The sequence below is a fragment of the Tenrec ecaudatus genome, chromosome 2 (assembly GCF_050624435.1).
Source record: "Tenrec ecaudatus isolate mTenEca1 chromosome 2, mTenEca1.hap1, whole genome shotgun sequence".
NCBI lineage: Eukaryota > Metazoa > Chordata > Mammalia > Afrosoricida > Tenrecidae > Tenrec > Tenrec ecaudatus.
The window spans coordinates 48,653,424-48,669,419 of NC_134531.1; the positions used below are offsets into that span (position 1 = coordinate 48,653,424).

The 15,996-nt window shown below is 45.6% G+C and overlaps 1 protein-coding gene across 2 annotated transcripts in view; it reads left to right on the forward strand.

The window, feature by feature from the left end:
- ITGA2 (integrin subunit alpha 2) overlaps positions 1–12,701 on the forward strand; it is a 148,801-nt gene extending 136,100 nt beyond the window's left edge. For both annotated transcript variants that reach the window (XM_075541024.1, XM_075541025.1), the window contains exons 28-30: positions 33–122; positions 2,663–2,779; positions 7,637–12,701. In XM_075541024.1, the coding sequence (XP_075397139.1) occupies positions 33–122; positions 2,663–2,779; positions 7,637–7,717 (288 nt within the window). In that variant the 3' untranslated portion in view covers positions 7,718–12,701. The remainder of the gene's footprint in view (positions 1–32; positions 123–2,662; positions 2,780–7,636) is intronic.
- Positions 12,702–15,996: the final 3,295 nt, after the last annotated feature.

Sequence of the window (15,996 nt, forward strand, 5' to 3'; positions counted from 1 at the left end):
GATAAAATGTAAATTCTGTTCTTATGTTCTAGTCTACTTTCCAGACAATACAGCTGACAGCCTCTGCCGAAATTGACACCTACAACCCTCAGGTCTATGTGATAGAAGAAAACAGCGTGACAGTGAGTTCAACACACACCTCCTCATGGGTACAATAATTCCTGATAGGATTTCCCTTTCTGTCTTCTTGCCTTCACTTATGTAGTAGTGTTTGATGAGAAGGCTGAGAACCTGCATTCGTGACACTGAGCTTTTGGGAGGCGTGTTTGCTTCTCAACAAAACGCAGTGATATACTTGCTCTTCCCCTTGCCTATGTTGGAAACAGTTTCCCAAGGGATAAGGAATCCATGAAAGATGGGACAATATGGGTTCCAGCTTCTCTGTACCTCCATAGTGGTTCTTAAACCAGCATGTCCAGTTCTTCTTTCTCCTTTGCTTACATAAAACACGTTAGATGCTAGTACAGTACATTAAAGCTAAATTATGAGACATAATAATTTGGGACATCATTTAAGTTATCTTACTTAACCATATAACACATTACCATGTTTTAGAGTGTTTATGTTGTTGTTTTTCAGAGAGTAGTGCTGAAGCATCTTTAGTAAATAAGGCAGTTATTAGAAAGATTCTTTTTTATTTATTTTATTTTTAGCAGTCCTCCTTACAGCCATTCACTGACTTGGTTTAAAATGCCCATCAATTCAGTCTTACATTCTGGAAAACGATAAATGCTCCCCTTGATAAAAAAGTTTTTTCAGAGAAATATACTCTCATAGAAAACAAAGACTCTCTGTTCCAAGAGTTGGCATGACGCAACTTTCCCGAGCACTAAAATTCTGGTTAGAATAGACCATATTTAGATAAAGCAGGATTTCCATGTCCAGCTAATCTGTTGGCAGAGCCCTGAATGTTTTCCGTCCAGTGCTTTTGTCAGGAATTGCAAGGCAGTTCTCAGCTCTGCCCCAAAGGCCAGCTTGGCAGCTAGCCCCAGTCCTCTGCTCCAGCCTACAGGCTTCATTGAAGAGCCAGTGTCCTTATGAACCTGGGCCTCTCTCAGTGACCGAGCTCATGGCACTGCTGTCGGACGCTTGTCCCAGGGAAGTCAACAAGCACAATAGACAATGCCCTTTCCCTAATGTTCAGGAGCCTTGGGGAGACCTTACACCCTCTCTTCAGTAACTGGGGCTTGGAAAATCAGGAATAGAATCCAAGGAAAATGTGAATTTCAGAAACAAAGAGCTTTGTCTTGGTCCACGAATAAAGTTCTTTTATGTTATCTATATTTTAAAATTCATTGTAGAAAAATAATACGGTTCAAAAATTACCTGAAAAAAATTAAAAGAATTACACAGATAACACACACACAAATAAATAAAATAATTTATTTCCCCCCAAAATATATATAGACATACAGGAAACTCTCCCGAAGTTTTTATTTTTCATAAAGCAGTATTAGCTAACTGTATGGATTGAAAATTCATAGGAATGTTTTTAATGAATCTTCTAGAGGATTTGTTTTCTCTGAGCAATACTGATCGTTCCAGAGGCCAACTGTTAGTTGTGTCTATGAAACTAACTTTTTAATCCTAATAATAATTGGAATAATTTTCAAATCATATTTTGAATGTAAATATAAATTGACATCTAGCCACGGTTGGAAAGTGGTTCTTACTGTTTGGGGGGCATTCCTGAGCCACTTAAAAATCTCATAGGCAAAATATTGTCCTTCTCCATTGGGATCCATGGACCCCAGTTCATCGTGGAGCAGAGTAGGGCCCTGACTGTCATTAGAAAGAGCACTACCTGACTCTCGTCACACCACGCACACACTGATGAATCCTTGCTTCAGTTCTTGAAGATACAAATGAGAAGAAATACAGTTACTGAAAAGGCCAACTTCAAGTTTAGCCAACCCCACATAAAGCCACTCTTCCGTGGTTATACTTCAGTATTAAGTCAAGGCTAATCCCTTAATCTTGCTCCTGAGCGCCTCCTGAAGCGCATAGCTCATGGAGAAACTGGCTGAGAATCTTTCCACAATGTACACGATGACAGTTTGACGCTCTGGTACACTGTGGGGCACTCATTGCGATGCCATGCCCCAGTAGTTCCAGGACTGGAATAGCAAAGCATCTGGAATCTCAAGAACAACTGGAACATTAAAGGACAGCTAGAGTCCAGGACATCAATTCTATTTTTCCAACAGGTATCAAGTAACTTTTCATGGGACTTAAGTGAACTCGATCTTTTTGAAACCCAAGACAGTACAGAGGTTGTGGTTGTCGCTGTTTAATCACACGGAGCTGGGGTTTAGTTAAACTTGTCCTTTGACTCTCCCCCCAAGGCTGATCGCTAAATGGTTTCACTCCAAGGGAGTGCAGGCCCCAACTAAGGCGCCTCATTCATCAACACTGAACACATCTGAGATGTCAGACGAGACACGGCCAGGAAACCCTGAAACCATGCAGGAAAGAACTGCCTTTCTCACCTGGACTTGGGAGCAATTTTCTCTTAACAAGTGTACATGACCTTTGCAGAGTATGATGTCACCTTTGTGGAGTGGGGACCTTCAGCTGTCATATTAGGGAATCAGATTAGGTCATCCCACCTTTTTGTCCAGTGCTGAAATGAGAAGACTTCATTGTGAATATGCCCTTACAGATTCCGGTCACAATAATGAAGCCGGATGCGAAGGCTGAAGTGCCGGTAGGCGTTATCGTAGGGAGTGTCATTGCCGGACTCCTCCTGCTCTTGGCGCTGGTGGCAGTTTTATGGAAGGTAAGACGCAATTCCTACTTGGGGCTTTATATGACGTCTGGCTGGAAGTTCTTAACAACACAGCACCTTTAAGTTCTCTCCGGGACTCTTTGATCATGGAGAAAAAGGAAATGCTTGTCTATGTGTACTTTCCTATTTGTGTTCTGAGAACAATGTTTTCTGCTTTGTCTTGCCTCCCTCTTTTTCTGTTTGCTTGCATAGTTTAGCCCTGGTGGCATAGTGGTTATACCTCAAGCTGCAAACCCACAAGGTCAGCAGTTCGAAATCACCAGTCACCCTCTATGGGAGAAAGATGAGGCTTTCTACTCCAATAAAGAATTATAGTCTCAGATACTGACAGGGGCAGTTCTATGCTATCTTTATCTCTGTTTTTTAAAATTGGGAGTTAATGCATGTGTCATATCATTCTATAGTTCAATCACATCAAGCAGTATGGTACAATTGCTCCCACAATCAGTTTCCGAACATTCTCTTCCTTCCTGGACTCCTTGACATCAGACCTCTTCTACCGTCCCTCCCCACTAGCCCCCCGCCACCACCACCACCACCACTGTACCTCCCCCAGCCCACCCCTCCATCCCAGAACCCAGAAAGCCTTATTCTACTTGCTCTCCCTCTAGGTTCATCAGTCCTTGGTTTCTGTAACACAAATTCAAGAGGGTGACCTCCAGTGACATATCATATCTGAAGTAAACACTAATATGAATGAACAAAAAATACAGAAAATGGTGAAAACCAGATCAGGTCCAGCCTGATCAGAAGGGGGTTGACTGACAAGGTTTTAACCGCTCAGGTCAGGTTTAGCATTGTGGTCTCCTATAGCCATCTCTCCAATGCCCTCTGTTTAGTAACCACTTTCCTGCCAGCTCTCAACAATGGGTAGAGGAGATCATCCACAAATGTGTCTTGACCTCCCACTGCCAGCCTTTTGCAAACCTGATTCTCAAACAATTTAGGCTCTGATAGTAATCCCTCCTTCAAATTCGGGTTATATGATTTATAATTCTTCGGTGACTGATGATGATGTGCTTCTTCCATGGGAGCTTAGTTGACACCTCACTTAGATGGCTACTTGTTTAGAGACAAGTCTTTAAGACCCCAGCTGATATTTTATCTGATAGCTCATTGGTTCGCCACATTTTGCTGTAACACTCGTATCTTCTGTGTTCCATTCCTGAGAACGAGTATCAAGCAGGGCCGTGAAGTGTGAACCAATTGATCATAAGTTGGAGCTAGGATTTAGTGTGAGCCCCAAACCCATTCCTGCATCTATGTTTTGTTGCTTTTTATTTGCCTTTGGCTCTTTTTCAAAACCTGCTTGCTGATTTATGGTCATCATATTGATCATCCCCCGAGGGGCATACCAATCCTCCATATATCTTGTCTTTGACTAGCCCCTGATACTAATTTTTTAAAGCCCTGTTGAGAAAGGGTTATTGGACCAAAATAGGATAACTCCATTTCACAAGATCTGCATTATCTACTTGTACAGAATCTGTCCTTCCGTGGCTTGACACTATTTCCGAAAACAGTGGCAGATAACTGTCAGGGAAAATTTACAATAATAATCACTGAGAAGGTTAGTCACAAGTTTGCCGGAATAATACATATCTTCATAAAGGGCGTTGATGTAGCAAGACCATGTTTATCTGCCTACCAACAGTTCAACCGCCTGGGTACACCTGGCTTCTGATTCCTCAGACACCATGTATTCTGACTTAGGTCCTCAGGTTACACGTGTGTCTGAGGTAGATTCCACTTCACCCAGTGGAGTTTCTCCATCGAGTCTCACTGATGATGCCTCTGGAGCATGTTGTGCGCCTTGAAGATCCAGGACTCAATGTCCCCGTGGCCCACAGCACCTGGCCTGGGTCCTCAGGATGCACCCAGAGATGCATGCCACTGGGGACACTGTCCCCCCCCAGTGTGCCCCAACTGGAGATAGGTCCTCTGCTTTTCCTACCAACAGACATGCATCTGTGGCCCCCCTCGCCCAGCTGTGTTGCTCCCTCCCCCTCTCCTGCGTTGTTTTTCCCATCAGTATCTCTCATCCCTCTACCTGCCTGGGGGACCCCATCATAGATTTACATGGTAGCCACTCAGTAGACAACACCCCCTTCCCCTCTCTCAAACATTTGATCCCAGCTGATGTGAGGTACCCTCTGCCAATGTGACCTTCAAAATACTCAGCTAGAGCAGTTCATTGGTGCCGCCAGCCAGGCTCTCTACCCAGGCTGTCTGGCTTCCCCGGCCAGGAGACTGGATGCCCTAAATCATGAACTTGTGTCCACTTTGATGCTTGTTCCTACAGCACAGGACTCATACACTATTTGTCATTTTGTGATTGACCAACTTCATTCAGCATCCTGTCTTCCAGATCCCGCCACATCTCCAAGTGTTTCAGTTCCATCGCTGTTTTTGAGGGCTGTGTAGTATTCCACTGTTTCTTTGTCTATCCACATTTCTATTGTTGGGGATTTAGGCTGTTTCCAACTTCTTGCCTTTGTTAACTTTGCTGCAATGAGTATGGGGGAGCACACATCTGCTCATGATCTGTTTCAGCTTTCTTTGGGGTGCATGCCCAGTAATGGTATTGCTGGGTCCTGTGGTATTTCAATTGTCCTCTGTTTTAGGAATTGCCATTGCGCTCTCCACGGTGGCTGTATGTATTTACAAGCCCACCAGCAATGAGTAAGAGTTCCGATCTCGGCACACCCTTTCAGCATTTATTGTTCTCAGATTGTTTTCTTATAATTGGGCTATGGTTATGGGTGTTGGGTAGCGTCTCATGGTTGTTTTGACTTGCATTTCTTGAATGGCTAGTGAACACGGCAATTGCCTCACGTGTTAATTACCATTCGAGTGTCATCCTTTGTGAACCTTCTATTCAGTTCCTTTGTCCACTTTATCAGAGGGTTGTTAGTTTTTTTCTTGTGGTAGGTTTGTACTGTACTGTAGAGTTTAGTCATTTGTCCTTAATGCCATTACTAAGTGTCTTTTCCTAATCTGTGGCCTCTCTTGATACCCTTTTAATGAAGTCTTTCAGTGTACCCAAGTATTTTATTTTTAATACGACGCACTCATCTATTTTGTCTTGCACGGAGTGTGCGCCCTTTGTTGTCTGTGATAGTCCGAGGGTTCCCTGCGTTCGGGCACTTAGCTTTTCCCCAAGTTTTTCGTTGATGATCCGATAGCTTTGGGTTTTACATTTAGGTCTTTGACCTCCGTTGAGTTTTCTTTTGTGCCTAGGGTGACATTTGGACCTAGTTTCCTTTTTCTATGGGTGGATATCCCAGTTTCCCCAGCACCATTTATTGAAGAGGGCTTCTGCTTCCCATTTAATGCTTATTGGGCCTTTGTCACAATCAGCTGTTTATATGTGGAGACTTTGATTCCTGGGGTTTCTGTCCTGATCCGTGGGGCCGTCCGCTATCATTATACCAGGTGCAGGCTGCTTGGGCCACTGTGACTCTATGGGAGGTGTTGAGGTCAGGGAGAGCGAGACCACGCTCTTTGTTCTTCTAGCGGAGCTCTTTGCCTAGCCTGGGCTTCTTCCCTCTCCATATGAAGCTGGTAATTAGGTATTTCCCTTTTCTTTAGAGAAGGATGGTGGGATTTAGCTCAGCATTGCACTGGATTTGTAGATTGTCTTGGATAGTTTTGACATTTTCACAACAGTGAGTCTTCCGATCCAGGAACACAGGATATTCTTCCATTTGTGTAGGTCCCTTCTGCTTTCTTATAATAATGCTCTGTGGTTTTCTTTTGTTTTGCTGGTTAGGCTATTTCTGGGTATTTCAGATTTGGTGTGGTTACTGTTTCTTGATGCCCATTTCAGTATTCTCATCACTGGCACAGAGGAAGCCAATTGGTTTCTGCTTGTTAATGTTGTATCCTGTTTCTCTAAGAAACTCCTCTCCTGTCCCCCCCCCCCCCCCAGCAATTCTATCATGGACCCCTTAGGAGTCTCAATTTATAAAATCCTATCATCTTTAAATAACCACAGTTTCACGTCTTCCTTGCCTGATCATACTCTAGATTCCTTGCTGCTGTCTTATGGTACTGGCTGGGACTTCCAGCACAATGTTGAATAGAAGTGGGGACACGGGGCATTCTTGTCGGGTTCCCTTATTCAGTGGAAATATTTTCAGCTTTTCTCCATTGGGTGCAATAGGGACTGTTGGTTTTTTTCATATATGAACTGTATTGTGTTGAGGATTTTCCCTTCTAATCCTGTCTTCTTGAGAGCTTTTATTCGGAATGAAGGCAGGGTTTTTTACTGCATCGCGTTCTTGTGTGACCATATGGTGCTTATCCTTTTTCTTGTCTTACAGGGTCCCTGTGAGTTGGAAACAACTCCATGGCAGTGAGTTTGTTTTGTTTTGTTTTCAGCCCCTTGGATGTTTTTGCTCTGCTGCAAATAAGTCATGTTTGAGAAATTTAAGTGTATACAATATGGTTAAATTCTCTAGACACGATTTTCTTCTTCAGGGTGGTGATACCAAGTCTTTGGTTTCCACGCTGTATTCTTGAGGCCCCAGGGAAAGGGGTCTTTAGAGAAAGTGGGAAGCAAAGGTGAGAAAACACCACCCGTCTCTGCTACTCAGTCCACTGGCATTCATGGTGAGCCTGGGTGTGTCTGCAGGACAGTGGAGGGTGGAACTGTGCTCTGGTTGGTTTTCAAAAGCAGATCTCCAGGTCTTTCTTCTGAGGCACCTCTGGGTGGACTGAATCCCCCAACCTTTAGGGTAGCAGCTGTGTATGTTCTTCGTGCACCCCCAGGGACAATGGGCCTTAAAGAGACCATACAAAATAAGTCATCGATGAGCTAACATGTTAGTACCTTCAACTTTACAGCTCGGCTTCTTTAAAAGAAAATATGAAAAAATGACCAAGAATCCAGACGAGATCGACGAGACGACAGAATTCAACAGTTAAACCATCCAGCAGTTCTGCCTGCGGAGCGATCGGAACCAGCCGGGACGGTTATTTGCATGAATGGACTTTTTAACATCTCAGTGTGTGATAATGTACTAGCTACACTAGTCCAATGTTTTCAGAGAAACCGCAGGTCGGTTTGGAAGGAAGAAACTCGTGATGGGGGTCTGGGTAGAAAGGGCAAAAGATGTATTTTATACGGGGAGCGGGGTGGTGGGGGAAGGGGTGTCTTTTAAGCTGGCCGGTCCAGAGTTTACATTTTAATGTACACTGTGTCCGAAACCTAAAATGCCTCCATGTGCGACCAGTCTTCACGCCAAATATTAATACTGCTCAGATGGCTTTTTTGGTGGGGGTGGGGGCGGGAGCACTAGTTTTAAAATCCTGGTTTTGACAGCAACATCAAAGTGGGTCAACCCAGTCCAGGTACACGGTGCACTTGGCTCTTGATGTTAACAAGACTAAGGCTTAACCCTGCGGGGCTTCAACATCACGGTGCTCATCCACGTGGCAGGAGACTACACTTTAAGTGGGCCTTTCGTTTCTAAGTGAGGGAAAGTTTGCCTGCCGTTCCTCGAAGCCCACAGCAGAGATCCAATCCTGCTCTAACTGATAAGCCTTGCTGGAAGAAGCAGCCAGAGCCCCTCTGCCTCTTGCAGAGAAAGATCTCGATGCAAACGGGAGGGGGTCGGGAAGGGGGAAGTTAAAGGCCAAGGAATCACACTCCTGTTTACCTATAGCCCAGTCTGAGCCGGAGTGGAAACAAAACATCAACAAACTTCACTTCCATGGAGCCCATTCTGAGTCACAGCGACGCGATTGGACAGGGTGGAGGTGTCCCTGTGGGACTCTTCTCGGGAGGGGACAGTCTAGCCAGAGGAAGGGCTGGCTGGCTGGCTGGCTGCCATGGCTCAGGTGACTTTGTAAGACGAGGGCTCTCTGGCATCCTTCCTCCTGCCTGACTCAACCACTTCCACTGGACGCCAGCTGCTGTCAGTCGAACTGCGCGCCGCAGATTCTTCTGGAGCAGATCCCAAGACCCTGTTCCCTCACAGCCTCCGCGTGGCGTTATTTCTTGACAGTCCAGTGCTTGGTCGATTGGACCACACAGGGACTGCTCCCCACCGGCTTTTGTTGGTGGTATGTGTCAGGGGCTCAGTCTGACTCACAGCAGCCTGACCACGGAGGACCACAGTTCCCATAGGCTTTCCGAGGTTGGGAGCTCTATGGGGGGCAGCTCCACTGGGCTTCCGCCCGCCTCCCCAGGACCCTCTTCTCCACCAGGAACTGCCGCCGTCTGTTCGCAGCTGAGTAGATTCACCATGGTGCCACCAGCACCCCCTGGCCCCCAGGTTGCATTGTAGACACCCACTGAACCCTGTCTTCCTCTCCCACGGCCCAGACTCATCCACCACCTCTACCCTCCAAAACTCCCACTCGGTCAGGACTGCCGCTCTCAGCCAGGCCCTGGAGGGAAAACTGTGTAATTCACACCCTTCCACGAGCTCTGTAAACCCCTGAGCTTTGGGGGACTGTTTCCTTTATTGCCAGGGGAAGGGAGACAGCGGTCGGTGTAAGGTATGAAATGAATGATTTATAATTTATCAAGGGGTCACGAGGGTGGGGAGGGAGGGGGAGAAAGAGGGGCTGAATCAAGGGCTCAATAGAAAGTAAATGTTTAGAAAAGAATGACGGCAACATATATACAAATAGGCTTGATACAATTGAGATATGGATTGTTATAAGAGGTGTAAGAGCCCCTAATAAAATAATCTTTAATGATAAATTAAAAAGCAATTAAGAAAGTGAGCCTGCATGAATTCCTAAGTGTTGGAATTCCAAGCAGTGTAAAGTAAAAACAGTTTTTGGAATTTGTGAGAAATTGCTGAGTGCCAGGCATGGGGAGGCTCCCTGGGGTGGATGCACCTTCTGGGTTGGTCTCTCAAACTTGCCAAATTCACTGCCATCGAGTTGGTGCCGACTCATAGTGACCCTTTAGGACAGGGTAGATTGCCCCTGTGGGTTTCTGAGATTGCCCAGGTTTCTCCTGCCCAGAGGCTGGTGGTTTTGAACTGCTGACCTTGTAGTTAGGAGCCCAACATGTAGCGCTACACCATCAAAGGCATCATGGATTGGTCTTTAGAATAGTCCAATTCCTGGAAGAGTGAATGCCACCTGGACAAGCTGGTTCAAAAGGCAGAATCTTTGTCCTCTCCCTGGACAACTATCAAGGCTGGGATGAGGCCCCACCGTCTACAGTTAAAGAGCATTCTGATGGGACATCATCATTTCTTCTTTACCCCAGGGGTCCTCAAACTGTTTAAACGGGGCCACTTCACTGTCCCTCAGACCTGTTGGAGGGCCAGACTATAGTTAAAAAAAAAACCTATGAATAAATTCCTATGCACAACGTACATATCTTATTTTGAAGTGAAAAAAACAAACGGGGCAAAAACACTGGGCAGGCTGGATACATGTCCTCGGCAAGCTGCATGTGACCCGCGGACCGTAGTTTGAAAACCCCTGCTTTGCACGTACCATGTTGATTGTTTCAGAGCTCACTCGTATTCTGAGAGAGATCTGTGGAACTACTTCAGAGCTGTGGACAGTCACTTGGTCTCTGTCTCGTCAGTGTGCCCGTTTCTGAAATGGGAAGATTGGATTGGAGCCCAGCAGGGGTGCTTTCAGCTATAAGAGCCTAGGATCTGGGTTTCGGATAATGCACATGGACAATCCTCCAGGAATTCGACATTGCAAGTCAGAAAATGTACTGATGTGTGGTCCAGCTTTCTCTGCCTTCCTTGACTGGCCCCTACATAAGCAGCCCAGGAACTAGCTGGACTATTTACTGACTGGTTTTGTATTGGACAAGACAAACAAATAGCCCTAGCATTCTTGGAGTGTATAGCAAATGTGGCATGGTGCTGTTCGGTGATGTGCTTCAGAGCCTAATTCTTGTAACAGCTGTGTGTGTCTATAACCACTTTCATTCCCCCACAAAATGTATGTGTAATAGTGGAGGAGTTGATAAAGAATATTTAATAAGCAATGTAACTATTAGATATTTATACATATATATATTTTTTGTGAATGTGAATTAGAACATGGTCCTCCTGTTTACTCTGCCTCATATTCTATGGGTAAGCACTGAACTGATGTCAGGAACCCTGTAATCCATATGGTCAGCAATTCAAAACCACCAGCAGCTCTAGGGGAGAAAGACTGGGCTTTCTACTCACATCAATAGTTACAGTCTCGGGAACCCACGGGGGGTCAGCATTGACTCGACGGCAGTGAGCTGGTTTTATGGAAACTCAAGTCACATACAACCAGCAAGCTGGAAAGCCTTGGCAAGCCTGGCCTTCGGTGATCCGGCTTGGTGGCATTGTCACCCATGAAGCAGATGGATCCCCATCAAAGATGCACCAATGGTTTCCACTCTCATCTCCCTAGGGCAGGATTTCTCAGTGTTGGTGCTGTGGGCCTTCTGGACCCAGTTACTCCTTCAGGAGGGGAGGGGCTGTCCTGTTCCCCGCAGCATGTTGAGCAGCATCCCGAGGCCAGTGGGCCCCCTGCTCTCTCACTTGTGACCATCAGAACTGTCTCCAGACCTTGCCGAATTCCCCAGGGTAGGTACCACCACCCCTCTTGGTTGGGGACCATTTCAGGGGGAGAAAGTGGCCCACGCGGGTGGTTTCTCTGATCAGATCACAGGTTCTCGTGAGGCGTATGGTGTCAGCATTTTTTAGCAAAGGTGATTATTCATCTGAGAAACGAATCCATTTCGTGACTGGCATGTCGACGAGACGTAAAGGAGATGACCACACTGCCCGTTGCTCCATGCACGGTGGCGGCAAAGCCTCCGTGCAAGTAACCATGGCAACGACAGTGCCCGGATGTCACATGGTGTGTGACGAGTGACCCGGCTTCCTGAAAAATGAGGCCTCCTAACTCTGGACAGAAAGACTTTCTAGCTTGCTGCTTTCCCAAACCAAGAGACGCTACTTATTGTGGAGCATAAGATAAAAATGAAAACCATGCGTCACAACCACACAACCGACATTAAAAATTACCACGAGTTACAACTGTGCAGCGCGTTTCTTTGTCTCTACCCAGCTGCTGTGTTTCTTGTTAAATGTCACCGATGGGTTGGGTGTGCACACGGAGTGACTTTCAAATCTGCTACTTCTCGGAAGCACGTTGCCAGTGAGTCTTCGAGAGCCTCTCCTTCAGCTACGTGCTTATCTGCTTGTGCCACCCAGGGGCTCGCGACAGACAACTGGCAGCGACGTACGAAAACCTTTTCAGTGCCACCATCAGTCACAGAAGGCGGGATTCCTGTCACGGAACACTTGGTCCATTCTGAATATTTCCCTTTGCACATTCCAAGTAATTGTATAGATGGGTGTTCTCGAACTACGATCTTGGTGTATTTCAAGGTACATCCATCACAGTCGACTTGAAAGGCTAATGTAAATACTGGGGGAAAGACGTAAACGTGGTGGTAACATTTGAAATCAATGAGGATGCTAAACCACTTTGAATCTTAACGACCAAAAATGTAGCCAGTGTGTAAATATAAAAGGTCATTAATATGTACCTGATTAATGTTGATAAAATCAAAATATAAATGTATATGAGTAACTAAATTGGAATTGTATATATTAAGAAATTTTCTTAGAGATTTGTTTATATAGGATATGTCAATCTGTGTTGATATGATTCTGATGAACTGAATATCGCCTTTTCATTCCATCAAAATATAGAAAAGGATGGAGGCGTGTTTATGCAGCCAGCTGCACAATCCACTGGATTTTGGGGACAAGAACCAAATTGGTTCACTCAAACTTATCCCAGATTAAATCAACATCAATCAAATTTATCCCAGATTAAAGTACGCGACTCAAACAAATGTATTATTTAATTTTAAGTTATTTAATTCTATACCTCTCATTACTGAATACCATTAAAAATTGTTCTAAAAATAAAGTGGTTTAATCTGGGCTTTGATTTTATATATATATACACACACACACATATATGGGGCTTCACAAGGGTAGTGCAAAAACTCCATTATCCCATGAACCTGTAGCCACACACACCCCCTATCTTACGACTCCACTTTGCAGTCAAGAGGCACAATTGAAGAAGCCGGAGGCCGTGACCAGCCTAAGGCGCTAATCTCTTGCATTTCAGCCAAGACCACCTGGATGATAAAGTGCCAATCAAGCTTAGAGACTTGGCGGACAGCTCTGCTACTCAGTGTGGTCTACAGAGGCCAGACTGCGTTATCAGGGAGGTGTTACCAAAAGGCAGGTCTCAAGTGCACCCTGAATCCAGACCAAGTTTCACAGGGTTTCCAGGTGACTCGGATGACATTGAAGTCTGAGAAGGGCAGTGCAGCTATTGAATTCGGGATCGAGAGGAAAATGAGAAGTAAACAGGCAGGAATGTGAAATCATAGGTGCATTTTATTTTTCCTCAGTAAGCCAAACCTACTTCCACTGCGCGATGCTGACTCACAGCAACCCTCTACAGGGCTTCCGGGGTGTTGTAACTCTTTATGGGGAGCAGACGGCCTCATCTTTGTCCCGCAGGGCAGCTAGCGGTCCACTGCTTACCTGACAGCGCCACCAGGGCTCCCCTTAAACAGAGGGGCTTAGGGCTGAGACCTCCTGAATATGCTGACAATATGCCAGCGCTAGAGAGAGAGCACTCACTCTACAGAGGCTGAGAGCTCCATCGCCTTCCACGCGCACACAGGTGATCATGCACCTGCCTTCCTGCCCATCAGCACTACAAGGGATCGTTTCAAAAGGGCACCTTACTGGACAAGCACCGCCGCACATGGGGGTTGGCTGTGTGTTTATGGCTGACTTCTGCCCATGGCTGAAGCATTAGGTTTCCCTGGCCCAGAGTTGTTGGGAAATGCTGCTACCCTCAGATCTATAGGAAAGCCATCATTTTGCCCCATACAGATCATTGGAAAGTGGCTTAATATTTACTCTTAGAAAAATTAATTTGTTTTATCCTAAATCATCTTTACCTTAAATCACTAAAAATGATTTTTAAAACTCAGATAATAATTGAAAATTGGAAATCACCTTTTACAAACAACCTAATTTTTAAAAAGCCTAATTTTCATGTAAGGACCATGTGATATAATTCACTTGACTTTTAAGAAAAAGTTATTAAGTTGAACTGTTTGGTTAAATGAAAGTCACAAGACTAAATCGCTAAGAATCTTAACTCCTACCTTACTATAGCTCTCCCTCTACCGCCCTCTGCTGCATTATTTTTGCAACTACAGCCCATGAACCTTTAATACCCAATAGCCCATTGTGAGTGAGTTGAAAGATTCATAGGGACCCTACATGGTGGGGTTTCCCAGGCTGTATGTCTTTATGGGAGCAGGGAGCTTCAACTTTTGCCCCAGGAGCAGCTACCTGGTGGGCAGTCTGGCTACTAGGACTCGTTCTCCTAGGAGGGGAAATCTTCGCTTCATTGGATTCTCAGTAACTATGCAGGTGTTGTGGTAGGGGAGGGGGAAGGCAGTGCAGGAGAAAGGTGCACCACTCAGTCTTTTGGATGGATCCATAAGCACTGTAAATACACATGCCCCCACGCCCCACCCCCAAAGCAAGAAGCCAAACCCACTGCCGTCGAGTCGATGGCACAATGACCCTGTGAGGCAGAGTAACCTTACATCCTGAGGGTTTTGAGATGGCATTCTTCTGACAGCATGCAGCCTCATCTTCCAACCACAGAGCAACTGGTGGATTTGAACTGCCAACCGTGCAGTGAGCACCCTAATTAGCTTCGACCACAGGGCGGCCAGGGCTCCTTATACAACATGCGTTTAAGTCGGGACCCAATACCTAACATAAACAACACAAATACCCAATCATTCATGTATACCATGAGCTCGCATGCTGGCTTAGGCACCATGGGAAACACAGAGCCTGTCTCCAGCTTCATCCCTGGTCTAGTCTATGCACCAGGTGCAAGAAGTTCCAAGACGGAACTTCAAGCCAAGAAAAGCAGACAGTAGCTTTTGGGTGAAGCACTGGTCTGTTGACTGGAAACCTCTCTTAGTTCACTAGGGGTTTAATGTTCACTAGGGGTTGGAGTTGATGGGGTGATGGTAGATTCACTTCTAAATCACTAGGGAGGCTGCTATGAAATAAAATAGACATAGGGTCACTATGAGTCTATATCCACTGGATGGCAGTGAGTTTTGAGTTTGAATGGGATTACCAGAAAGAGGTGTATTCCAAATAAAGGGCTTGGTGAAGGCCTTAGACATGACCTTTGTCTTAGACCTTTGCCTGGCCCTCCTTCCTGTCCCAGCATAGCAGTGAGCTCAGAGAGAGTGAGAAAGAGGGGCAGACCGGCGCCATCGTGTCAGGTCTACCAGGCCACGGAGTGACTGAAGCTCTGTGATGTGATTAGCTAAGGGGAGGCTCTGCCCAGGAAAGGCGCAGGGACAGGGGAGAGTGGCAGTAGCTCGAAGGCCCTGCAGAAGTTCAAGGGAAAACCTACATTCCAGAGTCCACAAGTAACTCCTCCTCAAGGGGGCAAACGGGGAGAAACAGCAGCAGAGCACCTTGGACGAGTTGGACATTTGGGACATCCTTAATCTCCAACTCCTTTGGATTAGTCTTCTAAAGGAAATCCTTACCAGCGTCCCTCTGACCCCGCTCTTGGAAGCTGCTGCTGGAAGACCCTGAGGAATAGCAATTGCACAGGAAGAGAACAAAAGTCGCCTTCAGCCGATTGGTTGGAAAGTTTCAAGGGCAAGTTAAGAGCTCTGGGGTAAATTTACTCCTGAACTTACTGAAGTAGAAAATCCAGCTGCCCGTGCTAGGTTAAGTAGGAGCATTTTGAACGGGCAGTAAAATGACCACTATTGTATCTTCTTTGCAGGAAGTAATAGCAGGTGGCCAACAAGTTACATAGTTTTGTTATTTGAACATGACGTTTAAAATCACCGTAGATGTTCAATAAATTGTAAGACATAATCATTTAAAAGTGAGTCGCTTGCATCTGATCTCAGATCTCTGAATGAAGCTACTGAGAAATCAGAAATTGGACTCTGGCATAGACCTTGAGTTACTGTCTCCCTCTCCTGCCCCAGCCCCTCATCCATTTCCCTTGAACTACATTTATCTTTTTATACTTTAATAACATTTTTTTCTTTTTAATTGGCTGTGAACCAAATTTTAAACATCCACACCACTGGGACATAAAACCAAATTGTAGCTAATTTGCCTGCTTGC